The sequence below is a fragment of the Drosophila pseudoobscura genome, chromosome 4, assembly GCF_009870125.1.
Source record: "Drosophila pseudoobscura strain MV-25-SWS-2005 chromosome 4, UCI_Dpse_MV25, whole genome shotgun sequence".
In the NCBI taxonomy this organism is placed as follows: domain Eukaryota; kingdom Metazoa; phylum Arthropoda; class Insecta; order Diptera; family Drosophilidae; genus Drosophila; species Drosophila pseudoobscura.
In genome coordinates, this window is record NC_046681.1 from 28,901,510 (window position 1) to 28,926,218 (window position 24,709).

General features: G+C 40.1%; 8 protein-coding genes across 16 annotated transcripts in view; 1 reads left to right on the forward strand and 7 right to left on the reverse strand.

The window, feature by feature from the left end:
- Positions 1–525: 525 nt before the first annotated feature.
- cass (apoptosis inhibitor cassowary) lies at positions 526–3,244 on the reverse strand. Its single transcript, XM_001357034.4, has 7 exons — positions 3,047–3,244; positions 2,778–2,939; positions 2,174–2,707; positions 1,910–2,110; positions 1,642–1,844; positions 1,388–1,574; positions 526–1,320 (listed from the first exon to the last, which is right to left on the reverse strand). Exons 1-7 carry the CDS (start codon positions 3,113–3,115, stop codon positions 1,084–1,086), a joined length of 1,593 nt encoding a protein of 530 aa, XP_001357070.1. The 5' UTR covers positions 3,116–3,244; the 3' UTR covers positions 526–1,083.
- On the reverse strand, positions 3,117–13,599 carry LOC6903239 (zinc finger protein 239-like). 4 transcript variants are annotated; one of them, XM_033380167.1, is made up of 2 exons: positions 13,409–13,599; positions 3,117–5,621 (listed from the first exon to the last, which is right to left on the reverse strand). In XM_033380167.1, the coding sequence occupies exon 2, from the start codon at positions 5,615–5,617 to the stop codon at positions 4,493–4,495; it is 1,125 nt and encodes a 374-aa protein (XP_033236058.1). In that variant the 5' UTR covers positions 5,618–5,621; positions 13,409–13,599; the 3' UTR covers positions 3,117–4,492. The 4 variants fall into 4 exon arrangements, with proteins under 4 accessions (XP_033236058.1, XP_033236059.1, XP_033236057.1 ...); XM_033380168.1 differs by lacking the exon at positions 13,409–13,599 and adding an exon at positions 5,706–5,842 and having other exon boundaries at positions 3,117–5,637; XM_033380166.1 differs by lacking the exon at positions 13,409–13,599 and adding an exon at positions 5,706–5,830.
- Positions 6,457–10,906, reverse strand: LOC6903240 (gastrula zinc finger protein XlCGF57.1-like). Of its 3 annotated transcripts, none has more exons than XM_033380163.1 (3): positions 10,799–10,906; positions 10,601–10,717; positions 6,457–8,085 (listed from the first exon to the last, which is right to left on the reverse strand). In XM_033380163.1, the coding sequence occupies exon 3, from the start codon at positions 8,078–8,080 to the stop codon at positions 6,785–6,787; it is 1,296 nt and encodes a 431-aa protein (XP_033236054.1). In that variant the 5' UTR covers positions 8,081–8,085; positions 10,601–10,717; positions 10,799–10,906; the 3' UTR covers positions 6,457–6,784. The 3 variants fall into 3 exon arrangements, with proteins under 3 accessions (XP_033236054.1, XP_033236052.1, XP_033236053.1); XM_033380161.1 differs by having other exon boundaries at positions 10,413–10,717; XM_033380162.1 differs by lacking the exons at positions 10,601–10,717; positions 10,799–10,906 and adding an exon at positions 8,182–8,468.
- Positions 11,790–23,043, reverse strand: LOC6903241 (zinc finger protein 239-like). The gene is made up of 3 exons (XM_033379901.1): positions 22,973–23,043; positions 22,745–22,829; positions 11,790–13,017 (listed from the first exon to the last, which is right to left on the reverse strand). The coding sequence occupies exons 1-3, from the start codon at positions 23,041–23,043 to the stop codon at positions 12,040–12,042; spliced, it is 1,134 nt and encodes a 377-aa protein (XP_033235792.1). The 3' UTR covers positions 11,790–12,039.
- Positions 13,679–24,709, forward strand: part of BicD (protein bicaudal D) — a 32,054-nt gene continuing 21,023 nt past the window's right edge. The window contains exon 1 of the mRNA XM_033380158.1: positions 13,679–13,873. The gene's annotated coding sequence lies outside the window, so the exon portion shown is untranslated. The remainder of the gene's footprint in view (positions 13,874–24,709) is intronic.
- LOC117184073 (gastrula zinc finger protein XlCGF52.1-like) lies at positions 13,911–15,500 on the reverse strand. The gene is made up of 2 exons (XM_033380164.1): positions 15,390–15,500; positions 13,911–15,336 (listed from the first exon to the last, which is right to left on the reverse strand). Coding segments are annotated over exons 1-2 (1,218 nt in total). The 5' UTR covers positions 15,392–15,500; the 3' UTR covers positions 13,911–14,120.
- LOC26533837 (gastrula zinc finger protein XlCGF52.1-like) lies at positions 15,961–20,876 on the reverse strand. 3 transcript variants are annotated; one of them, XM_033380160.1, is made up of 4 exons: positions 20,736–20,876; positions 18,587–20,665; positions 17,936–18,531; positions 17,738–17,854 (listed from the first exon to the last, which is right to left on the reverse strand). In XM_033380160.1, exon 2 carries the CDS (start codon positions 20,648–20,650, stop codon positions 19,355–19,357), a length of 1,296 nt encoding a protein of 431 aa, XP_033236051.1. In that variant the 5' UTR covers positions 20,651–20,665; positions 20,736–20,876; the 3' UTR covers positions 17,738–17,854; positions 17,936–18,531; positions 18,587–19,354. The 3 variants fall into 3 exon arrangements, with proteins under 3 accessions (XP_033236050.1, XP_015036443.2, XP_033236051.1); XM_033380159.1 differs by lacking the exon at positions 20,736–20,876 and having other exon boundaries at positions 15,961–17,854; positions 18,587–19,353; XM_015180957.2 differs by lacking the exon at positions 20,736–20,876 and having other exon boundaries at positions 15,961–17,865; positions 18,587–19,353.
- On the reverse strand, positions 21,429–24,589 carry LOC117184074 (zinc finger protein 501-like). Of its 2 annotated transcripts, XM_033380170.1 has the most exons (3): positions 24,507–24,589; positions 23,407–24,422; positions 22,486–22,613 (listed from the first exon to the last, which is right to left on the reverse strand). In XM_033380170.1, the coding sequence occupies exon 2, from the start codon at positions 24,416–24,418 to the stop codon at positions 23,438–23,440; it is 981 nt and encodes a 326-aa protein (XP_033236061.1). In that variant the 5' UTR covers positions 24,419–24,422; positions 24,507–24,589; the 3' UTR covers positions 22,486–22,613; positions 23,407–23,437. The 2 variants fall into 2 exon arrangements, with proteins under 2 accessions (XP_033236060.1, XP_033236061.1); XM_033380169.1 differs by lacking the exons at positions 23,407–24,422; positions 24,507–24,589 and adding an exon at positions 22,684–22,814 and having other exon boundaries at positions 21,429–22,613.

Below are 24,709 nucleotides of genomic sequence, written 5' to 3' on the forward strand. Positions count from 1 at the left end.
AACTTTCTCGAACATTTCTTCGATGAGAAACTTTTTCCATGGAGATTACATAATTCAGCGAATATTACTTATTCATCCCTCTGCCAAACATAAATATATTCCTTTTAGAAAATATAAATGGCCGAAGCATTTGATACCCTTCCCAATATATCGTTCTTGCTTTAATTTGAAAATTTAGTTGAAGAAACACATTACTTAACTGCACCTTGTTTTCTTCTGTGCTTTGCAAACATAGGCAGAAAATCATAATACCCTCGCCAAAGGGCTGGCAATAAAACGGCTTTGATTTTTGTAAGTGTTCGTTCTTTAATGTTGCTTTTATTGGATTCAAAAAATTTATATTTTGCGGTTTGCAGCTCTCTAAGTGGTACAATTATTGATTATATGTTAAATAAAAACTAATAATTATGCACGTATTGCTTGTAAAAGAAACAAAAGCCGGTTCAAAAAACTCCGTGGCACACAAATAGAATTGGTTGCAATGCCTCGTTGGAGAACAAAGAATCGGGTTTCAAGATTATGCGGTTATTGTTATTTATGTGGCTTTAATTATGGATTACGTTTAATTAAGTTTATAGTTTGATTTTGCAAGAATTCTTTTGGCTGGCTCTATTTTTAAATCTTATAATAGACAGAATCGAGTTGGTGGAGCGTGATGTAATTTGAAACAAGAGCAACGTACGCACGAGTAATGATAATGAGAAGAATGAACGTGGAGCTTGGCGGTTTTTAAAGATTTTATAGCCAAAAATCTTTCACAAAACAATAAAAGCAATGAGAGCTAGTGTTGAATTTTTTTTAAAAATGTTGCTTGCCCTTACACTCCGGGAAAAATTGTGCAATTCTGTAAAAAACCAAAGGGAGAAAGTTAATTGGAAAACTGACATTACTTACCAGCCGCCGCCAAGAGAAGTCGATTCGTTTGCTTTTGTTTTGTTGTAGTAGACCCTGGCCTAAAGTCAGGACTATTGAAGTTGTTTTATTGTGGACGAAGATTTGGGATATTCTAATCTCTGGTAATTGATTTTAGTTTTAGGACTAGGAAAGACAATCCATGCAGAAAGGTGCAGAGTGGCTGGTGCTTCAATATCTGTTGTAGCGTCGATTCCTGTAACCACCGCCACCGCCACGCTGCCTCCCGCGGTTATTGTTGCCGTAGTTTGGATTAACTTTGTGCGAGTATTTTCCAGATGGTGGCGAATAAAATTTCTGATCGTTGGATGGTCGCGACTTCTTCTCTACGTCCTGGTCTTTCTCCTTGCCGTTGGCTTCGGGTTTCTCCCCGAATGTGATGGGTGCATGTCGTTTGCCCAGCTTGTTCTGGATATAAACAGATAGTTTGAAGTTTTTTGAGCTACAGAATCATATAAATTGTTCATATTCTTACAGCTTTTGGCACAATCCAGGATAATACAATATCATGCTTGAATATGGGTGGTGAATGGAACAAATCGCGTATCAATACATTGATATTTGATGTTGTTTTCAGCGCCGTTTGCTTCAGTTGATTCTCCTCTGTCTTCAACTCCTCGGCTGATTTTCCCTTTAAAGCCTCCTCTAGTTTTTTAATATACCTGCCAAAAGATAAGGAAAATTGGTAATCATTCTATTGATTATGTCTGTATCGAGTGTGATGCCTACCCCTGTGTTCCCCTGGCTAGATATTGCAATCTAGCACGAAAGTCTTTCAGTTTCTCAGCGTCTTCTACAAAACTTAAATTAGTTGGATGTTTCTTGCCAAGCGTGTGCAGTGCATAGAGCAGGCATTCGGCATGCGAAAACTCAAACGAGGGTGGCACATCTACCAGATCCACCTCGCTCAGCTTGGGCAATGGCATGTACTCCTGTAAAATCATCAAAAGGCGTTAAAAATTAAATAATTTGGATGAAGTATGTTTGAAATACCAACCAGTAATACATTATAGACATTATTGATGCGTTCGTTAGCATTCTCGAGCTTGTCCGTGTTGGTTATCATCTCGGCAAATACTTTAAGCAATCTTAATTGGATTTGATCTTGTGACACTGCTGTGGCGATCATGTTCCATGTCGGAATAGGCAACAGTTTGTCGCAGACATGGGCAACGAAAGCAGTCGATTTGATAGTTTTCTATGGGTAGCATAAAGAAGAGGTTTAGATTTGTGGATACTTAATGCAAGTCCCTTTACTCACCGAAAAGTATGGTGCAGCAGCAGTGGCACATTGAACGAAACGTTCCACAACCTCATCATCTACAGCAATGATATCTGTATCTGTGTTATTGAGCTCTGCCTGTTCCGTTGCCAGCTTGACAAGCTCGGCGTGTCCGGTAATGGTGTTGCCCAGTTTTGTGGCACCCAAAATGGTCATACACAAATGAAACTCATCGGCCGTGACATCCTGCAGGGCCTTCTTGATCTCCTCGACAATATATTCTTCAATCTCCTTGGTTATAACAGTGGGACCCATGGTCAACAACTTGGTTGAAATAAACTTGAAGCAGCGCTCTCTTGTGGGCTCATCGCCCGTGTTGATTTGTTGGAATATACCGGTTACAACGCTCTTTGTGTCCATTTTGATGATACTTAGCAGTGAATTGTTCACTTGCTGCAGCTCTGTGGCATCGTCCAGTATCAGCAGCTGAGCGAGAGTGTCGGCCACGCGCGTAGTCGCATCCGGATTTCCCTGACATAATTTGGGCAAATCTTTAATGGCCTGACGGCGAATCTGGAAAATATGCCATAACATAACATAATGAAGTTAATCGAGAACGAGGAGAGCTCATGTGCGTGCAAACCTGGTTGTCATCATCTTCGCAAAGATCGAACTGTGCATCAATAGCTGTTTCGGCCAAATCGGGGAAGTGCTTAAAAAAGTTTCCAATAAATTGCGATGCCAAGCGCTTCTCCTTTGACGAGCCTTTTACAGCCTTCAGTATTTCCTTATACTCATCCACGTGCTGTAATGAAATGCAAGAACATAACATATTTATTTCTCGCCAAATTCCACATAGCAACTACAGTTGTAGTGCCGCGTCTTTCAGCAATGGCGGACCGAGCCGCGTACCTCAGAAATTTTATCGCCCGCCTCGGACAATATCTCGTAGCATTTGTAAAGTCGCTCTATGTTGTCCATCTTTCTTAATCAATATACTTCAATAATCACAACAAAATTACACTTTTGCAGTCACTTTTTCACAGATAAACGAATTTTATAAGCGACAAAGTCCCCACTCCACTTTTTTAATTCCAAAATGGTGAGCAGATTGTCGATAAAATATAATCCAGAAATATACCAAAATATACCGTCCAATTTTAAAAACATACCGTAAATATACTGACGAATTCAAGTTCTGTTCTAAATATTCCTCGATTCTAATATTCCGTCAAATATTACTAGCTAAATAGATCTCTCAGCGCTGCCCACATAATTTTATCCGAATAATGAATCAATTTTCTACTTGACTAGATCTTTTTAAATACTTTACTTGTTTTCTTGATGCGACGATTGTTGTTTTTGCTCCTCAACAACAATGTAGCGTCTCGTTATGATGAAAAACCGAACTTAGCCCACTCCACAGCCCTCTATTTCAATAGTTTAACTACTTCAGGTAAATGGCTGAAAATACTTGCGATTGTAACTTATTGTTGTAGATTCCTGCCATCTTTCATCTGAACTTAAAAATAACAGCACTAACTTTCACCTGAACTGCGCTAAAATTATTAAATGTTCATTATTTTCGGTGAAAAATTGAAATACCCCTATCGCTTATAACAGGTTAATCGTTCTCCGTCAAGGATTGGAAACCATATTGGTCAATTTTGATGTTCCGTCGAATATTACAAGCTAGATGCAATATTTAGCTATGCCCACATATTTTTATAGGATTGATGAATCAATTTTCTACTTAACTGCCTTACTCTTATTACTAGCTTTTATTGGATTTTGCGTAAAAAAGGGTTTTAGAAAAAATAGACAAACAATTTCTCAATTTTGGTATACCGTTGAATAATGCTGACTACCTAAAACCCTCTGATCTACAAGATTAGCTAATTTTAAGTACTTATTTTCATTATATATTGTCTAATACAAAGTTGAAACAAAAAAGATCAACAAAAACAGTATGTATGGTGACAACAGTGAGTATGGAATGTACTGCGAGGACGATTTGGTAGCGAAAAACCTGCGAATGGAAGTTTCTATACCCTATCTTCCTTAATATACATTTAATAATTAAATGTAATATATTGATGAAATTTATCAAATATGCCATTATACACCAATATAGCGTACATATGTATGTATACCGTCTGCTCAATTTTCAACTCAAAAAATACCGTTTCGATAGCAATACCGAAAAAGGTACTTTCGATCTACATATAAACTGGATGGTAGCGCTTTTTTTGATTTGCTTCATATTCATTAATGATGTTTCCAAAGCTCAGCTAAATATGATAAACAATTTTTTTTTTTTGCTAGATATGTTTTAATTATGAGGTAATTAAAAAATCTTTACAGAGGATCATTATATAGGGTTGCAGCAGGAGAAATTGTAGTGTCGACACTCAGCGTGCTTGCGGATATGTTGTCGAGGGTTTCGGAAAGAGGGAAGGATGACACGTTCTTTGTGTGAATAAGGGTATGTCTTTTAAGAATACCTTTGAGTTTAAAAGATTCGGGGCAGTAGGAACATTTGTAGGGCCGTTCATCTGAGTGCGTCCTGATGTGAGTCAAGAGATTTCCTCTCTTGCTAAAAGATTTCGAGCAATACGAACACTGGTGTGGCGAGAGTTCACCTGTGTGAGTACGGGTGTGCATTTGAAGATAGTAGTTTTGATTAAATGACTTAGGACAGAGAGTGCACTTATATGGTCGCTCCCCGGTGTGTGTTCGGATGTGTACCTGGAGGTCGGAATTTTGTATAAAGGACTTCGAGCAGAGCGAACATTTGTAGGGTCGATAACCAGTGTGCGTTCGAATATGACTCTGAAGAATGTCAGATCGAGTAAAGGACTTGGAGCAGTAAGTGCACTTGTAGGGTCGCTCCCCCGTGTGGGTGCGGTTGTGTACTTGGAGATGGGACTTTTGTTGAAATGACTTTGTACAGTGAGAGCATTGATATGGTCGATCACCTGTGTGATTTCGGGTATGTGATTCAAGATTGGATTTTTGGATGAAGGACTTTGAGCAGTGTGAACATTGGTAGGGTCGTTCATTTGTATGCATTTGTACGTGTCTCTGCAGATGGAATTTTTGTTTGAAACTCATCGGGCAATGAGGACATTTGAACATCATGGCCTCGGCTTTAAAATGGTTTGACCGCTCACTTCCACTAGCTGACATTTGCCATTTCTCGTCTTCCAGATTATAGCATAAATCTTCTTCTATATCGTCCTCCATCACTGGGAAATATAGTTGATGGCTCTGCTCATAGGTTTTTATAAGATTGAATGCATTTACAGCATCCTCAAGGCAAGGCGGACATATGTTCTCTGATAGTAAATCGCCTCGCCTTACCTCGTACCCAGTACACTGTGCTATCATGTCAGCAATGCAAGTGTCCCATGTGTGTGTCTCATCAAAAATGTTTGCGAGTGCTCCGGAGTTTCCCATGCAAACTCTGCACATTTCCTCCATTGTCCTGCAAGTAAATGAATCTTCAATAAAGGGAGTCTAGGAACGCAACATTACTTGCGGGAATCGAGTCGACATAACAATAACCAACCAAATTGTGCGGCTTCTTCGAATTTCTAATGTTTCCTTGCTCCAATTTGTTTTGTTTCAAGAAAATTTTTACGAAAACTGTGCTGTTAGGCGCCAAAAACATCTGTTGTAATATTATGTTAGCGGAATAATTCGTATGGGCTGGTTCTTTTAAAATATGGGTATGCCTGAAAATGAATTAGATTGGCTTGGTATTAATATTGCCTTCCTGCTTCGCAACTGTGTTGTAGCGTTCTGTGAACCTCTCAAAATTCTATTCACAAATTCGCTGTTAACGGGTCAGTTTATTGGTAAGTGGAAAGCTGCCACGATTACGCCAATTTTTAAGAGAGGTACCAAAAATCTCATTTCCAATTATAGACCAATTGCCAAACTCAGCAATGTTTCAAAACTTCTAAAGCGAATCATTGCCAGAAAGATCACCTTCCTCATGAAATCGTACATTAGCCCAAATCAGCATGGTTTTACGCCGGGTAGATCAACAACCACTAATCTCATTGCTTTCAGTAATTTCTGCACTCGTGTCTTTGAAATGCACTCTCAAGTCGACGTTGTGTATACTGACTTTGCTAAAGCCTTTGACAAAGTCTCCCACTGTGCTTTAATAGCCAAGCTGCATCGGTTGGGGATTCATTCCTGCCTGCTCAGTTGGTTTAGGTCGTATCTTGAGCGGCGAGATTATGTCGTATTGATAAATGGAAAGCCTTCGGACCCATTCTTGGAAAAAAATTAAAATCTACTACAAGTCGGGCTTAGAGATGATTTCTTGTAAGATTTATTATATACGTATATAATTCCATAAATTAATTTTCTTCATACATGTATGTTATGTATTTATTCTTTAAATCGAAACTGTTCAGAATAATAAATCTAATCTATTATTTTTCCATATTCTATTGTATTGTGTTTGTTATATGTAGTCAGCTTAGGTTGAAATTGTGACGGATCTTTTTTGAGGATCCCAATTGTTGACCATCTAGATAAAGTAGTTCCTCAGTACCGTCCTAAAGTACCTTAATTAGCGTTGTATCCCATTCAAATAGTTTCAATAATTCACTCGCATTCGAATCTTCGAAGTCTTTAAAGAGGTTCCGGTTCATCTTTGAAGGGTAAGAACTCGTAGGGTTCAGGAATGACACATAAGTCATTGTTTGTGTGGGTAAGGATGTGCTTTGTGTAGCTTTTGTTTTTGTGTTTAAATGACTTGGAGCAGTAGGAGCATTTGAAGGGTAGCTCCCCCGTGTGGGTACGACTGTGTCTTTGGAGATGATATTTCTGTTTAAATGACTTCGAGCATTGAGAGCATTGGTAGGGTCGATCCCCTAAGTGAGTACGGATGTGTGCGACAAGCTTAGATTTGCGTAAGAAGGACATTGAGCAATCGCTGCATTTGTAGGGTCGTTCATCCGTGTGCATTTTGTCATCGCTTGTGTGAGTAAGGATGTGTTTTGTGTAGCTTTTGTTTTTGTATCTAAATGACTTGGAGCAGAAGGAGCATTTGAAGGGTAGCTCCCCCGTGTGGGTACGAATGTGTCCTTGGAGATGAGAGTTTTGTTGAAATGACTTCGAGCAGTGAGGGCATTTGTGGGGTCGATCCCCTGTGTGAATACGGATGTGTGCATTAAGTTTTGATTTGTGTAGAAAGGACCTTGAGCAATCGCTGCATTTGAAGGGTAGATCATCCGTGTGCATTCGAATGTGAGCTCGTAGGCTTTCTGGAAAGGTAAACAGTTTGGAACAGTGAGGACACTTGTAAGGTTCTTCTGTCTCCTTCGAGTGCGTGCGGATATGCACTGTGAGGTGCTTGGATTGGGCATAGGCCTTAGGGCAGTGAGTACACTTAAACGGTCGCTCTCCCGTATGAGTACGGATGTGTTTTTCGAGCTCGTAGTTATGCTTAAAAAATTTTCCGCATTGGGAACATAGGAAGGTTCGATCATCTGTGTGGGTACGCATGTGTTCTGTGAGATAGGATTTTTGTTGAAATGATTTTGTGCATTCAGAGCATTTGAAGGGTCGTTCACTCGAGTGCGTACGGATGTGTCTTTCAAGATTTGATTTTTGCGGGAAGGTTTTCGAGCATAACGAGCATTCGTAGGGTCTTTCACCAGTGTGGCTACGCATGTGTATTGTAAGATCGCATTCTCGTGGATAGGACTTCGAGCATTCGGAGCATTGGTAGGGTCGCTCGCCGATATGTGAACGGATGTGAACCGAAAGTGTTCCAGCCTGGGCAAAGCACTTAGAGCAGTGCTTACACTTATAGGGCTTCTTTTCAGTGTGCTTACGGATGTGCAATTCAAATTCGTCTTTGTCCAAAAATCCTTTTAAGCAAATCTCGCACATTATATCGCTCCAATCTTTATTAGGTTCCATTTTTCCTGTAAATAAATATATATAAATAAATAAATATATAATATAAATAAACGTAGTTCAGGACGCACAATAGCGAATTTAGGCGAACATAAACAACGTACCAAATTGTGCAGCTTTTCTGTATTTAATTTTATCTTTTTATGGATTTGTATTACCTCGCGCCCCTTGAGTGACGTGAGATTATTTGGTCGCCCGCCTCCGCGAAGGTGGAAATTACCAAGTCAAGGAATAGTAGATGTTAGCATTTGACATCAATCTTTAAGTTCATTAACTCTTGGTACGCGCTGACGTTGTTTTTTTTTTCAAAGAACTTGTAAATATCATTATATTTTCTTAGAGATGGGAAGTTTTTCCCTGTTGTGATGTACTTGATACGATTAAAAATAGTCGATACTATCGCAAATAGCACACATGTTACTTGGAACAGTCGAACTTCCATACGACGCTTTCTATATAACGAATTTATTTCCAGAATACTGATTTTTTGTACATGCTTTTTGACAAATGTGTGCCTATTTAATGCGTTAGTGCTGAGCAGTCTTTTGCTTCTTTTTTATGGGCATGAAAATCACTAATAATCGGCACTATCGTGTAAATTTTATCACTTTGTAGAAGCTGGTGAAACACCGATGTATGCGGACATCGATGCCTTCGATGTTCTGATAGAAAAACATCGATGAAACACATATGTTTTTAAAATTTTCCGTTCAGATTAGGCCATAGTGGGTATGAAATGAATATACTAATAAATTGTGAAATACACTTGTAACAGTGTCTGGATACACAGAAGTCTGGATAGAAAATTTTGATGCTCTAGCTCTTATAGTCTCAAAGACTAGGTGCTCATGAAGACGGACAGACCGACATGGCTATTGATGCTGATCAAGAATATATATACTTAATGGGGTCGGAAATGCTTATAATATAATATAATTTTCTAAATCTAAAATACTCCTACACTCTTTGAGTATCGGGTTTAAAAACAAGGGTGCCCACAGCCGGTAACATGACGGCGCAATCACAATAAAAATCACTTTTTCTATATTGTGCTCACAGCCACTACACAAATGCATATATTTATTTCGTTATCAACACGAATACTGCGTATTCTCAACAAAGACGACTCACAATACTAAAATCAGTTCCCTAGTTCCTTCTGTGAATACTTAAATTACCGGTGTATTCCCTTTGAATAGTTTTACTAATTCTCTCTCATTCGAACGTGAGCCCAAAAGTTTAATTTGTTTGATCTGATCATAAAGATGCAATTTTTAAAATCTTTAAGGAACTTCAAGAACAAATGTGATCTAAAAGAGTGCTGGAATGGCACACTTGTCGTTCTTTGTGTGAGTAAGAATATGTCTCTGGTAGCTTTTGTTTTTGTATTTAAATGACCTGGAGCAGTGGGAACATTTGTAGGGTAGCTCCCCCGTGTGCGTCCGACTGTGTACTTGGAGATGGGCATTTTGTTGAAATGACTTCGAGCAGTGGGAGCATTTGTACGGTCGATCCCCTGTGTGAGTACGGATGTGTGCATCGAGTTTGGATTTTTGTAAGAAAGACTTTGAGCAGTTGGTGCATTTGTAGGGTCGTTCATCTGTGTGCATTCGAATGTGAGCCCTTAGGTGTTCGGGCAAACGAAACAATTTTGAACAGTGAGGACATTGGTGAGGTCGTTCATTCGTGTGTGTCCGGATATGAGCTGCGAGATAATCCGATCGGACAAAGCCTTTAGAACAGAGACTACATTTATACGGTCGCTCCCCCGTGTGTGTACGGATGTGTACCTGAAGATCGAAATTTTGCGTAAAAGACTTTCCACATTGGGAACATAGGAAGGGTCGTTCACCCGTGTGCGTACGGATGTGTAATTTAAGTTCGTAGTTTTTTATAAAAGACTTAAGGCAGTGGGAACATTGGTAGGGCCTTTCGCCGGTATGTGTACGAATGTGGTCTCTGAGATGTGTACGTTGAGAAAAAGATCTGGTGCAGTGGGTGCATTGGTAGGGTCGCTCACCGGTATGCACACGAATATGATCCCGAAGAGTTCCGGCAAGGGAAAAGGACGAAGAACAGTAACTACATTGATAAGGTCTCTCCCCAGTATGAATACGGGTGTGTAATTTGAGTTCGTCTTTGTGAAAAAAGTCTTTTGAGCAAGCGGAGCATTGGTAGCGTCGTTTACTCGTATGAGATTTTATGTGTCTATATAAGTTGGATTTGTGCTTATACCCATTCGGACAATGGGGACACTTAAACCGAATATTCAAATCCTCATCAGCTTTATATATTTGTTCATTGGTGGCAAAATCAGACTGCACGCTTTCACTACCTGACATTTTCCAGTCTTCGTCTTCAAGATTATCATAGATGGCTTCTTCTATATCCTCTTCCATCACTGGGAAATAGAGTTTATGGCTCTGCACACAGAGTTTTTTAAGATTGAAGGCATTTACAGCATCCTCTAGGCAAGGCGGGCATATTTTTTCTGGCAGTGAATCCCCTCGCCTAACCACGTACCCGGTACACTGGGCTATCATTTCAGCAATGCAAGTGTCCCATTTTTGTGTCTCATCAAAAATGTTTGTGAGTGCTCCGGATCTGTCCATGCAAACTCTGCATATCTCCTCCATTGTGCTGCAAAAAATGAAGTTTGAATAAACGGAATTTAAAAACACACAATTACGAATTGAGGCGAATAAAAAACAAAAAACGAACCAAGTCGTGTGGTTTTTATAATTTGCAAATATTTTTTTCGTCACAAATTTGTTGTGTTGACCACAGAACATACGGATAGTGCTGTTAAGCGCAAAGTGTAAAACAGATGATTGCTTTTATGTGCTGTTAGGCGCGAATGAAATCGGAGGACTGTATAAATATTTTATTATCGAAGTTAATTATTTTGAATATAGTGTTTTTATAAACTATTCGTTTGCACAAATCAGAACTAAATTATTTTATTTTCATTCCAAAAAACCTCTTGAACAAAGGATGTCTTTCTGTGAATTTAGATTCATTAACATGCACAAAACCACCGCATTTGAATTTGGCTTGGGACAGGTCAAGAACAAGATTAGCAGTTTTAAGAACTTGAAGTAATCATAAACACATAGTCATTTTGGTATTTAAAAGTGATACGATCTCGCATACATAGCCCGCAATTAGGGACGTTTTTGCCACCCAATAGATACCCTGAACTCTTCTTAAATCTTTTGGTTATTGATGCCTACGGTTCGGTAGAGATCCTAATCCTGACAGGCAGCTATGTTTTAGCTCCTTTGGATAGCAAAAGTAGAGCTTTTGTCACCTTAAATTGGCTTTTGACGAGTCCTGACTGGGCTTTTGGCATTGAATGGATAGTCGCGTCCTTCTTGGTATATGGATAATAGGGTATGCGCTAATCAGCATCCTGGGAACTATCTCTGACAGATTTTACGAAGTGGATAGATTCTTCCGTATCTGTCATCCCCCGTCAATAACACTGTATAGTTTATAAGCCAAATCCCGATGAGGGCATGGTCTGGGGGCATCACATAGCATAAGAAAAATATGCTGGGCATCGTCCATAACATCACCATCACCATGCCATTGGGGGCATATGTAAGTCCGGGTATAATATATAATGTTATATATTCAGCCTTTTGGCCCACTCCAAATCGGATTCCGAGCCCCAAATCAAATACGACAAATACAAATAATGGACAATAGATTACTACAGACCAATCGCGTGATGAATTTGTATTTAAATTAGTACAATACATTTTTGTCTTTTCGGGAATAACTAAAGTTAAATAAATTATCGAATCGTTCTGCATTGTATGATGAGGGGATCCGTTATCAGTATCTTCAGCTGCACACTCTAGTGTGCGCTAGCCCTAAAGGTCGTGGTTTAGGTGTTGTATAGATTTTATGTCGAAGAGTGGCTAAATGAAGAATTACATTTTTCCCTTTTTTACACGTTAACGGTCATTTTTTGTGTGAGTTCGGGTGTGCTTTTGAAGATAAGAGTTTTGTTTAAATGTCTTTGGGCAGTAAGAACACGTGTAGAGTTTCTCCTCAGTGTGGGTAAGGATGTGTTCGGTGAGATGGTGTTTTTGCTTGAATGACTTGAAGCAGTGAGTGCACGAGTAGGGTCGATCACCTGTGTGAATACGGGTATGTATTTGCAGATGGTGGTTTTGTTTAAAGGACTTTTCGCAGTAAGAACACTGGTACAGCTGTTCTCCAGTGTGCGTACGAGTGTGCACATTGAGGCCAGATTTTTGCTTAAATGATTTTGAGCAGTGAGTGCATTGAAAAGGTCGATCTCCGGAATGACTTCGGATGTGCGCTTTGAGGGTGTTATGTTGCGTAAACGCCTTTGAACATTGACTGCACTGATACGGTCGCTCCCCAGTATGCGTACGAATGTGTAATTTGAGTTCGTATTTTTGTATAAACGACTTTGAGCACTCGGAGCATTTGTAGGCTCGTTCGCCGGTATGTGTACGGACGTGCACCCCAAGAGTTCCAGCTTGGGAAAAGGACTTGGGGCAGTGTGAACACTTATACGGTCTTTCTCCTGTGTGAGTACGTACATGTGTTTCCAAATGCTGTTTTTTGTTAAAAGACATCGTACAGAAAGAGCAATTGAAGCGTTGATCACCTGTATGTGAGCGGATGTGATCGCTTAGAACTCCGGCTCGCGAAAAAGTCATCGAACAGTGATTACATTTATATGGTCGCTCCCCAGTGTGAATACGGGTGTGTTCAATGAGATGGGATTTTTGTTGAAACGATTTAGGGCAGTCGGAACACTTATATGGTCGGTCCCCTATGTGCGTACGGATGTGATGTTGTAGGCTTGACTTTCTTATGTAGGACTTCGGGCAGTGACTACATTTAAACAGAAGAGCCGCATCCTTATCATGAATATTTTCATTGCCGGAACAATCGGACTGCTCGCCTTCATGACCTGAAATCTCAGAATCCTCGTCTTCAATGTTTTCACAGAGACCTTCTATATCCTCCTCCATCAGTGGGAAATAAATTTGATGGCTTTGCTCACAGGTTTTTATAAGATTGAATGCATTTACAGCATCCTCAAGGCAAGGCGGGCATATGTTTTCAGGCAGTAAATCGCCTCGCCTTACCTCGTACCCAGTACACTGTGCTATCATGTCAGCGATGCAATCTGTGTGTGTCTCATCAAAAATGTTTGTGAATGCTCCGGAGTTACCCATACAAACTCTGCACATTTCCTCCATTGTCCTGCAAGTAAATTAATTTTAATGTCTGGAATACAGCAATATACACATATTTGTGAACTATGTGGAGCATCAAACGCACAAGCAACAAAATTCTACGGCCTTTATAAAAACTACATTGCTAGGCACAAATTGTTTTGTTTTGAGAAAATGAGAAACAAAATGTGCTGTTACGCGCGAATAACATCTGTAGGACCGTGCAATCGAATATTCGGAGATTTTAGATCGGGTAAGAATATGGGTAGTCGTTAAAGTTATTTAGGAATGTTTTTGGATTAATAAAAACGGAAACGAAAGCATCTGCATCTAAACCTTTCGCCCGTCTTTTGTAGGTTACGATTGAATCAATCCGTCTACAGATCTGTGGATATATGCAAGGATCTTGAGCGGGAAGATTTGACGGATTTTGACCTTCTCGAGCCACCTTGTCCACCAGTAGCCATAATGCTTTGCAGGCCTTTAAATCTGGCAAGCGGGTCTTTGCACACCCAACTCGGAGCCACTGCCCATTACGACAGATGAAAGGAAGGGGAAATAAACAATCTTGGTAAGAGTATCCTGTTGAAATGAAACCAATTTCTAAGTATTTGTAATATAATGAATTTGCATTTCAAATTAACAATATATTTTTTGGACTTTCGAAAATCAACTTCTTTGATTTTTTCTTAGCAATATAATTTTTATGTCCGTTCTTAACCGTTCATACACCACGAATGTTCTCTCGAATAGTAAAGGTATAATTGTGTTTTCGAAGATCGACTGACTTTAAGGGACTTTCCGTCATAAGCACGCTGCTACAGCTGTTTTCCAAAATGGGTTTTCATGTGCGCTTTGAGAATATTAGGTTGTGTAAATGCCTTTGAACATTGATTGCACTCATACGGTCGCTCCCCAGTGTGCACTCGCATGTGCAGCTTAAGTTCGTGTTTGTATATAAACGACATTGAACATTCGGAGCATTTATTGGGTCGATCCCCTGTGTGAGTACGGGTGTGTGCATCAAGTCTGCATTTTTGTGCGAAAGATTTCGAGCAGAAGGAGCAATTCAAGGGTTGATCACCTGTGTGCGTACGGATGTGTAATTTGAGTTCATGTTTATGTATATACGACTTTGGACAGTCGGAGCATTTGTAGGGTCGATCCCCTGTGTGAGTACGGGTGTGTGCATCAAGTCTGCATTTTTGTGCGAAAGATTTCGTGCAGAAGGAGCATTTATAGGGTCGGTCACCTGTGTGTGTCCCGATGTGTAATTTGAGTTCGTGTTTGTGTTTAAACGACTTTGAGCAGTCGTCGCATTTGTAGGGCCGATCCCCAGTGTGAGCACGGGTGTGTATATCAAACGTGGATTTTTGCGGGAAGGACTTTGAACAGTAGGAGCATTTGTAGGGTTGGTCCCCTGTGTGCGTACCGATGTGTACTTTGAGTTCGGCTTTTAGTATAAACGACTTTGAACAGTACGAGCATTTGTAGGGTCGATCCCCTGTGTGAGTACGGGTGTGTGCATCAAGTCTGAATTTTTGTGGGAAGGATTTCGAGCAGAAGGAGCATTTGTAGGGCCGATCACCTGTGTGCGTACGGATGTGATATTGGAGACTGGATTTTCGCATATAGGACTTCGGGCATTGAGGACATTTGAACCGAGAGTCCGCATCCTTATCATCTTGATGTATTTTTTCATCGCCAGAAAAATCCGACTGCTCGCCTCTACTACCTGAAATTTCTGTGTTCTCATCTTCATGATTATCAGAGAGGTCTTTATCCTTTTCCCTCAGTGTGAAATAGAGTTTATGGCTCTGTTCACAGGTGGTCTTAAGACTGAATGCACTCACTGCATCCTCAAGGCAGGTCGGACATATGTTTTCTGGTAGTGAATCCCCTCGCCTAACCACGTACCCGGTACACTGGCCTATCATGTCAGCAATGGAGGTGTCCCATGTTTGTGCCTCGTCAAATATGTTTGTGAGTGCTCCGGAGTTTCCCATGCAAACTCTGCACGTTTCCTCCATTGTCCTGAATGTAAATGAATCTTAATAAACGGAATACAACGATATTTATATACATACATGGGAAATCAGAAAAATCAAACCCACAAGCAGCAAAATTATGAATGATTCCTTGGCGTGAATTGTTTTTGTTTTGATAAAATAAATACACGAAATGTACTGTTAGGCGCAAATGCATCTAATCGAATGTATTATCGAATGTAACAAAATGTTTAGTCCTCTAATTTATTTTCTCTTTAGACTATTTTGTTGTTAAAAAATTTAATTCAGATTTTTGCATTCTAGTTCTAGCATTTATTCTAGTTGAGGCATCTCAATTTTGTGTTCACCAAAAATGCTTAATTGAGATTTGGAACATACTCTCATAGGGTGATAACAACGCACAATATCAAACGTTGTACAATCTATTTTAAAAATTTGTAAATAGATAATTCTTGATTAGGGCAGTTGAGATATTTTCTCTATGCCCAGTTGGTAATGAAACTCTTGAGTAACGAACAAAATTCGTTTGAAAAGTACACAAATATCATACAATTTTATGTCTTTTAAAAATACTTCTTACAAAAAGTTTTTTTTGTATCCTATTTGTAAAATTATTTTATTGGGATTAAAATTTAAACCGGTTTATAAAGGCCCCATATAATATGAAAAACAGAGTGGTGAACATTGTTCATCTTCGCCAAAAGCAAAAACATTGAAACAGATTCATCCGCCAGCGATTCAATATCTTCATACATCTTTTTAATGAAGAATTTTCGCAGTAAAGATAGTGGAAATAATTGAACATGCCAAGCTTATGTTCAAAAAAAGCTTAAAAATCTTATTCTACACCTTCCATTTTCAGCGTTCTTATGGAAGTGATCTCGAAAAGTGCCGGAATGGCATACTTGTCACTTCTTGTGTGAGTAATTACGTGTCTCTGGTAGCTATTATTTTTATATCTAAATGTCTTTGAGCAGTGGGTACACTTGAATGGGCGCTCCCCTGTGTGAGAACGTATGTGCACCTGGAGATTCGATTTTTCTTGAAATGATTTCGAGCATTGTGAGCATTGGTGGGGTCGTTCATCCGTATGCGTACGGGTATGTCTTTTAAGATTGGATTTTTCTCTAAAGCATTTCGAGCAGTGGGAGCATTTGTAAGGTCGCGTGTGAGTACGGATGTGTGCCTCAAGTTGGGATTTTTGTAGAAAGGACTGTGAGCAGTCACTGCATTTGTACGGTCGTTCGCCGGTATGCATAAGGGTGTGTTTTTGAAGTTGGGATTTTTGTTGAAACAGCGTTGAACAGTCGGTGCATTTGTAGGGTCGTTCATCCGTGTGCGTACTGATATGTCGCCGGAGAGATCCGGTTCGAGTAAAGGACTTTGAGCATTGGGTACACTTGTACGGTCGCTCCCCCGTGTGTTTACGCATGTGTATCTGGAGATGAGATTTTTCTGTAAACGACTTCGGGCAGTGAGTGCACTTGTGGGGTCGGTCAGTTGTGTGCCATCGACGGATATGAGCCTGGAGATTTGTGGCGATGGAAAAACACTTGGAGCAGTCGGAACACTTGTAAGGTCTCTCCCCCGTGTGGATACGATTATGTCTTTTAAGATTAGATTTTCGCTGAAATGACTTTGGGCAGTGCTGACATTGGTAGGGCTGTTCCCCTGTGTGAACCCGGATGTGTACTTTGAGTTCGCTTTGAGTAATAAAGGACTTTGAGCAGTCAGAACACTTATAAGCTCTCTCCGCAGTGTGGGTACGACAGTGTCTTTGGAGAATCGATTTCAGCTTAAATGACTTCGAGCAGAAGGGGCATTGGTAGGGCTCTTCCACTGTGTGAACACGGATGTGTTCTTTGAGTTCGTTTTCAGTTTTAAAGGAGTTTAAGCAGTCGGAGCACTTGTAGGGTTGTCCGTCGATATGAGTAAGAAAGTGCCGCTTCAGTGCGCTCATGGTTACGAATGACTTTGAGCAGTGGACACATTTGTTGTGTCGCTCCTCCGTGTGATAACACATGTGACTTTGAAGACTTGATTTTCGATTAAACGACTTTGAACAGTGAGAGCATTGGTAGGATTGTTTGTCCGTGTGCATACGGATGTGATTTTGCAAATTGCATTTCCGTTTAAAAGACTTCGAGCAGTGAGTACACTTAAACAGAAGATCCACATCCTTATCACCTTTACATTTTTTTTCATCAGTTTCCAAAATCGGCGCTTTTTTTCTGCTTATTGACATGTTCCAGTCGTTCTGTTCAAAATTATCACAGAGATCTGTTTTTATATCCTCTTCCATCACTGGAAAATATAGTCGATGGCTCTGCTCGCAGGATTTCTTAAGATTGAATGCACTCACTGCATCCTCAAGGCAAGGCGGGCATATTTTTTCTGGCAGTGAATCCCCTCGCCTAACCACGTAACCGGTACACTGGGCTATCATGTCAGCAATGCAAGTGTCCCATTTTTGTGTCTCATCAAAAATGTTTGCGAGTGCTCCGGATCTGACCATGCAAACTCTGCACATCTCCTCCATTTTCCTGCAAATAAACTAATGTCAAAGAAACTGATGTCAGTACGCGCAATAACGAATTGACGGGAATATAAATCAAACAACAAACCAAGTTATGGCTTTTATAATTTGCAAATGTTTTTCCTTCACAAATTTGTTGTGTTGACCACAGAGCATACGGATAGTGCTGTTAAGCGCAAAGTTAAAACAGATGACTGCTTTTCTGTGCTGTTATGCGCGAACGAAATCGGAGTACTGTATAAATATTTTGTTATCGAATTTAATTATTTTGGAAATAGTGTTTTTATAAATGATTCGATTGAATTACAAGTTTTTTTGGAACACATTATTTGAATTACACTCCAATAAACCTTTTCGAACAAAGGATGTCTTTCTGTGGATAAAGATGGGTTATACACACATCCCCACCGCCTGGGTTTTCGTACCAGGCGCTTTTGATTTTTGGCTTGAGGCAGGTCAAGAACGAGATTATCAATTGGGATACATAGTCATATTGATATTTACAAGTGATATGAACTCGTATCCTTTCCCCGCAGTTAAACACGTTTTTTCACTTCAGTTCGAAACGCAGTATCCAATAGGTGCCGTGCCCTGAATTCTCCTACAATCTTTTATTAAGGATGGCCAAGGGTTGGTGAAGATCCTAGCCTTGGCAGGTAGCTATGTATTAGCTCATTTGGATAGCTGAAAAGGGCTTTGAACATTAGCACAAATTTTGTCACCTTCAATTGTCTTTTACCTTTTCTTTTCTTGTAAGCTATTTGGGCTCTGAGTCTCACCTACAATGAGCCAATTCACGCATCGTATACTCTCTGTGCCTATGGCATTGATTTGATTTTCGCCTTCTTCTTGATATCTGAATAATACCCCGGTATGCTCCAATCAGCATTTCGCAAACTATTTGTGGCAGATTCTACGATGTAAGTGGATCGATTTATAAGTATCTGTCATCGCCTGACAAAAACAGTGTATTTCATTCGATAGATCATCAGGAATACGCTGCTGCCAAATACCGACGTGTGCAATGTCTGTGGGCATCACAGAACATAAGCTATATATTCTGGCCATCGTCCTTAGCTTCACCATCGCCCTGTACCATTGGCGACTTTTTTCCAGGTATAATATGTTATGCAAGCCTTTGCTGAGGGATGTCCCACTCCAAACTGCGCTGAGCTGAAAACTTAAAAAGCTCTCCCAGATCAGCTTTGATCGAGCATGCCTCAGCAAGCGAGGTGATGATATCTACCATTACTATGGAAACTATAGGATGATATAATTATGTTATGTACAAACATGTGTATAATTACAGAAATAGGATTTTTGGGCTGATTATCTTTAACAGCAAAGAATTTTTTCATAGAACAACTTTTTTATGTATGTACTCTTAGATCGAAATGTCCGACTCGCCAGATTCCGCCAAACTATTAGGAAATCCGTAAAATATAACACTGTGTATGCCATATTTCGTTGAGATAGTTTAAAAACTCAGAATAACATTTATCCAATTTTAACACTTCTTTGTGTGAGTTTGGGTGTGCCTTTGAAGATAAGAGTTTTGTTTAAAGGTCTTTGGGCAGTAAAAGCACGTGTACAGTTTCTCCTCAGTGTGGGTAAGAATGTGTTCGGTGAGATGGTGCTTTTGCTTGAATGACTTCAAGCAATGAGAGCACGAGTAGGGTCGATCACCTGTGTGAGTACGGGTATGAAGTTCCAAATGGTGGCTTCGTGTAAAGGCCTTTTCGCAGTAAGGACATTGGTACAGCTGTTCTCCAGTGTGTGTACGAGTGTGCACACTGAGGGCAGATTTTTTCTTAAATGATTTGGAGCAGTGAGAGCATTGGAAAGGTCGATCTTCGGAGTGAGTTCGGATGTGCGCTTGGAGGTTGTTATGTTGTGCAAACGCCTTTGAACATTGACTGCACTGATACGGTCGTTCCCCAGTGTGCGTACGAATATGTAATTTGAGTTCGTATTTTTGTATAAACGACTTTGAGCACTCGGAGCATTTGTAGGCTCTTTCGCCGGTATGTGTACGGACGTGAACCCCGAGAGTTCCAGCTTGGGTAAAGGATTTAGAGCAGTGCGAACACTTATACGGTCTCTCTCCTGTGTGAGTGCGTGAATGTGTTTCCAACTGGTGTTTGTAGTTAAATGACATCGTACAGAAAGAGCAATTGAAGCGTTGATCACCTGTATGTGAGCGGATGTGATCGCTTAGAACTCCGGCTCGCGAAAAAGTCATCGAACAGTGATTACATTTATATGGTCGCTCCCCAGTGTGAATACGGGTATGATGGATGAGATGTGATTTTTGTATAAAAGACTTTGAGCAGTGGGAGCATTGGTAGGGTCGTTCATTCGTATGCAATTTTGTGTGCCGCTTTAGATTGTATTTATGCGAATAGCTTTTCGGACAACGAGAACATTTGAATGGAAGATCCATATCCATATCATCTTTATAAATTTGTTCGTCGCTTTCAAAATTTCTTGACTGCTCTTTACCTGAAACTTCCGAGTCCTCGTATTCAAGATTATTTAAGAAGCTATATTCCATATCCTCCTCAAGCATTGAGAAATATCGTTGATGGCTCTGCTCACAGATTTTTTTAAGATTGAAGGCATTTACAGCATCCTCTAGGCAAGGCGGGCATATTTTTTCTGGCAGTGAATCCCCTCGCCTAACCACGTACCCGGTACACTGGGCTATCATGTCAGCAATGCAAGTGTCCCATTTTTGTGTCTCATCAAAAATGTTTACGAATACTCCGGATTTGACCATGCAAACTCTGCACATCTCCTCCATTTTCCTGCAAATAAACTAATGTCAAAGAAACGGATGTCAGTACGCGCAATAACGAATTGACGGGAATATAAATCAAACAACAAACCACGATATGGCTTTTATAATTTGCAAATGTTTTTTCTTCACAAATTTGTTGTGTTGACCACAGAGCATACGGATAGTGCTGTTAAGCGCAAAGTTAAAACAGATGACTGCTTTTCTGTGCTGTTATGCGCGAACGAAATCGGAGTACTGTATAAATATTTTGTTATCGAATTTAATTATTTTGGAAATAGTGTTTTTAATAATAAAAAAACCTAATATTTATTATTATAGGTTTTGACCTTAAAGCCAATGAACGTCTTCGAAGAAAGGATTCCTTACTGTGGATTAATATTTGTTAATATGTACAACACCACAGCCTGGGATTTCGTACCAATCCAAAAAAGAAAGGAAGGGAATCCTTTGGCGCATCACATTATCTAGTGGAAGTACCTGGGAGCAAAGACTAGTTAGTGGATCGGGAGCATAGATAAATACATGATCATATTGGTGTTTACAAGTGAAACGATTTCCATTCCGCTCTTAAATGCATTCTTGCCTTAAGGTTCAAATATCGTCGAGTGCAAGGTCTGAGGCGAACATTACAGAACTGCAGTAGTAAATGCTGCTACTTTGTTCAAGCCAACAACTAGGGACAAATATGTATATCCGGCTATAATGCTATGATGGCCTAATACGACAGATGAAAATAATGGAAAATATCCACGACCAAACATAACGCTTCAAATGAAATCAATTTCAGATTAATTGTATTGTATTTAAAATTATCAATACATTTTTGGGACTTTCAGTCAATTTGCTTACATGTCTTCGGCTATCGCAATCATGTCACGAATCTCTGCTCATTATACGTGTGTGCTCTTGGAGACCTAACGTTATCGTTTCTTCATTTTGGAATTGCAGTCGAAACAATAGAAGGGCTATCTATCTGGTGGTGCATCCATTTGGAACACGTGTGACTGCGAATGTGTTTTCGAAGATAAGACTTTTGCTTAAAGGTGTTTGTGCAGTAAGAGCACGTATAACGTTTTTCCTCAGTGTGAGTAAGGATGTGTTCGCTGAGATGGTGTTTTTGGTTGAATGACTTCGAACATTGAGAGCACGAGAAGGGTCGTTCTCCCGTGTGAGTGCGTACATGTGTTATCCAAATCTGTTTGTTGTTAAAAGGCATCATACAGTGTGAGCACTGATAGCGCTGATCACCAGTATGCGAGCGGATGTGATCGCTTAGAACTCCGGCTCGGGAAAAGGTCATCGAACAATGATTACATTTATATGGTCGCTCCCCAGTGTGAATACGGGTGTGATCAATGAGATGTGATTTTTGTTGAAAGGATTTCGAGCAGTCGGAACACGTATAGCGCCGATCTCCTGTGTGAATACGGGTGTGTGCATCAAGTCTGCATTTGTGTGGAAAAGATTTCGAGCAGAAGGAGCATTTGTAGGGTCGATCATCTGTGTGCGTTCTGATGTGATGTGGCAGACATGATTTTCTCATATAGGATTTCGGACAATGAGGACATTTGAACCGATAAACCTCATCCACATCATCTTTTTGTATCATTTCATCGGCTTTACAGTTTTTCGACTGCTCATTTCCACAAGTCAAAATTTCAAAGTCCTCGTCTTCCAGATTATCATAGCGATCTTCTCCTACATCTGGCTCCATCACTGGAAAATATAGTCGATGGCTCTGCTCGCAGGATTTCTTAAGATTGAAGGCATTTACAGCATCCTCAAGGCAAGGCGGGCATATTTTTTCTGGCAGTGAATCCCCTCGCCTAACCACGTAACCGGTACACTGGGCTATCATGTCAGCAATGCAAGTGTCCCATTTTTGTGTCTCATCAAAAATGTTTACGAATACTCCGGATTTGACCATGCAAACTCTGCACATCTCCTCCATTTTCCTGCAAATAAACTAATGTCAAAGAAACGGATGTCAGTACGCGCAATAACGAATTGACGGGAATATAAATCAAACAACAAACCACGATATGGCTTTTATAATTTGCAAATGTTTTTTCTTCACAAATTTGTTGTGTTGACCACAGAGCACACGGATAGTGCTGTTAAGCGCAAAGTAAAAACAGATGACTGCTTTTCTGTGCTGTTATGCGCGAACGAAATCGGAGTACTGTATAAATATTTTGTTATCGAATTTAATTATTTTGGAAATAGTGTTTTTATAAATGATTCGATTGAATTACAAGTTTTTTTGGAACACATTATTTGAATTACACTCCAATAAACCTTTTCGAACAAAGGATGTCTTTCTACCAGGCGTACCAGGCGTTTTTGATTTTTGGCTTGAGGCAGGTCAAGAACGAGATTACAAGAACGGGATACATAGTAATATTGATATTTACAAGTGATTTGATCTCGCATCCTTTCCCCTCAGTTAAATACGTTTTATCACTTTAGTTCGAAACGCAGTGGTGGAGTTCATAGCCCTGCCAGGCGGCTATGTATTGCTTAGTTGGATAGCTTTAAACATTAGCACACATTTGATCACCTTGAATTGGTTTTAACTTTTTTTTATAAAAGCAATTTTGGCAGTGACCTTGTACAAGCCCACTAACAGCCAACTGTATAAGTTTGCACACAAGTACTCAGTCCGGCTATTTAAAACTAAAATTGAGCTAAATCAGCCCAGCCGTTCTGAATTGACGATATCCCATACATTTATATAGAATAGATGGATTAACAAATACCTTTTTGGGATCCCAATTATGTGACGAATCGCTATTCATGACGGGTGTGTGCTCGAGGAGATCGTACATTATCAGTATCTTCACTTTCATCTTTAAATGTAATTTGGAATTGCGAAGCATCCATTTGGATCACGTGATTGCGCGTATGTTTTCCAAGAGAAGACTTTTGCCTAAAATTCTTTGTGCAGTAAGAGCAGGTGTATAGTTTCTCTTCAGCGTGAGTAAGGATGTGTTCGCTGAGATGGTGTTTTTGCTTGAATGACTTCGAGCAGTAAATGCACAAGTGGGGTCTCTCTCCCGTGTGGATACGACTGTGTCTTTTGAGATTAGATTGCCGCTGAAATGACTTCAAGCAGTGGTCGCATTGGTAGGGCTGTTCCCCTGTGTGAACACGGATGTGTACTGTGAGTTCGCATTGACTTATAAAGGACTTGGAGCAGTCAGTACACTTGTACGGTCGCTCCCCAGTGTGAGTCCAGACGTGTAGCTTGAGTTTGTCTTTTCGTTTAAATGACTTCGAGCAAAGAGTGCACTTATGCGGTCGCTCCTCTGTGTGAGTGCGGATGTGTCTGGTGTGTTGGTATTTTTTTTGAAAGGTTTTTGGGCAGTCGGGGCACTTGTAGGGTCGTTCTAGATAATCCGTTTTATCGGCTTCATTTTTATGTATTCTTACATCGGTTTCAAATGGGATCGATTGCTCAGTTTCACTATCTGACGGTTCCCAGACCTCGCCGTTCAGATTATCACAGCAGCTATCTTCTATATGCTTCTCCACCACCGGGAAATAAATTTGATGGCTTTGCTCACAGGTTTTTATAAGATTGAATGCATTTACAGCATCCTCAAGGCAAGGCGGACATATGTTCTCTGATAGTAAATCGCCTCGCCTTACCTCGTACCCAGTACACTGTGCTATCATGTCAGCAATGCAAGTGTCCCATGTGTGTGTCTCATCAAAAATGTTTGCGAGTGCTCCGGAGTTTCCCATGCAAACTCTGCACATTTCCTCCATTGTCCTGCAAGTAAATGAATCTTCAATAAAGGGAGTCTAGGAACGCAACATTACTTGCGGGAATCGAGTCGACATAACAATAACCAACCAAATTGTGCGGCTTCTCCGAATTTCTAATGTTTCCTTGCTCCAATTTGTTTTGTTTCAAGAAAATTTTTATGAAAACTGTGCTGTTAGGCGCCAAAAATATCTGTTATGTTATCGGAATAGCTCGTAGGGGTTGTTGCAGAATATGGGTATGCCTGAAAAGGAAATAGATTTGCTTGGAATTGAAATTTTTGTATATGACTG

Coding starts and splice junctions, on each gene's coding strand:
- cass (XM_001357034.4), bottom strand. CDS start 3,115: ATGGACAACATAGAGCGACTTTACAAATGCTACGAGATATTGTCCGAG. Junction 2,940..3,046: donor CGGGCGATAAAATTTCTGAG/GTACGCGGCTCG, acceptor ATTTCATTACAG/CACGTGGATGAGTATAAGGA. Junction 1,321..1,387: donor CCTGGATTGTGCCAAAAGCT/GTAAGAATATGA, acceptor GTTTATATCCAG/AACAAGCTGGGCAAACGACA.
- LOC6903240 (XM_033380161.1), bottom strand. CDS start 10,869: ATGTTCTGTGGTCAACACAACAAATTTGTGACGAAAAAAATATTTGCA. Junction 10,718..10,798: donor TATAAAAACCACACGACTTG/GTTCGTTTTTTG, acceptor CATTTTTTGCAG/CACAATGGAGGAGATATGCA. Junction 8,086..10,412: donor CGAAGACTGGAAAATGTCAG/GTAGTGAAAGCG, acceptor ATTTATTTACAG/GAAAAATGGAACCTAATAAA.
- LOC26533837 (XM_033380159.1), bottom strand. CDS start 18,003: ATGCTCTGTGGTCAACACAACAAATTTGTGAAGGAAAAACATTTGCAA. Junction 17,855..17,935: donor ATTATAAAAGCCATAACTTG/GTTTGTTGTTTG, acceptor GTTTATTTGCAG/GAAAATGGAGGAGATGTGCA.
- LOC117184074 (XM_033380169.1), bottom strand. CDS start 22,598: ATGGAGGAGATGTGCAGAGTTTGCATGGTCAAATCCGGAGTATTCGTA.
- LOC6903241 (XM_033379901.1), bottom strand. CDS start 23,043: ATGTATCCCGTTCTTGTAATCTCGTTCTTGACCTGCCTCAAGCCAAAA. Junction 22,830..22,972: donor AAAAACGCCTGGTACGCCTG/GTAGAAAGACAT, acceptor ATATTTATACAG/TACTCCGATTTCGTTCGCGC. Junction 13,018..22,744: donor CAGCACTATCCGTGTGCTCT/GTGGTCAACACA, acceptor GAAGGCGAGCAG/TCCGATTGTTCCGGCAATGA.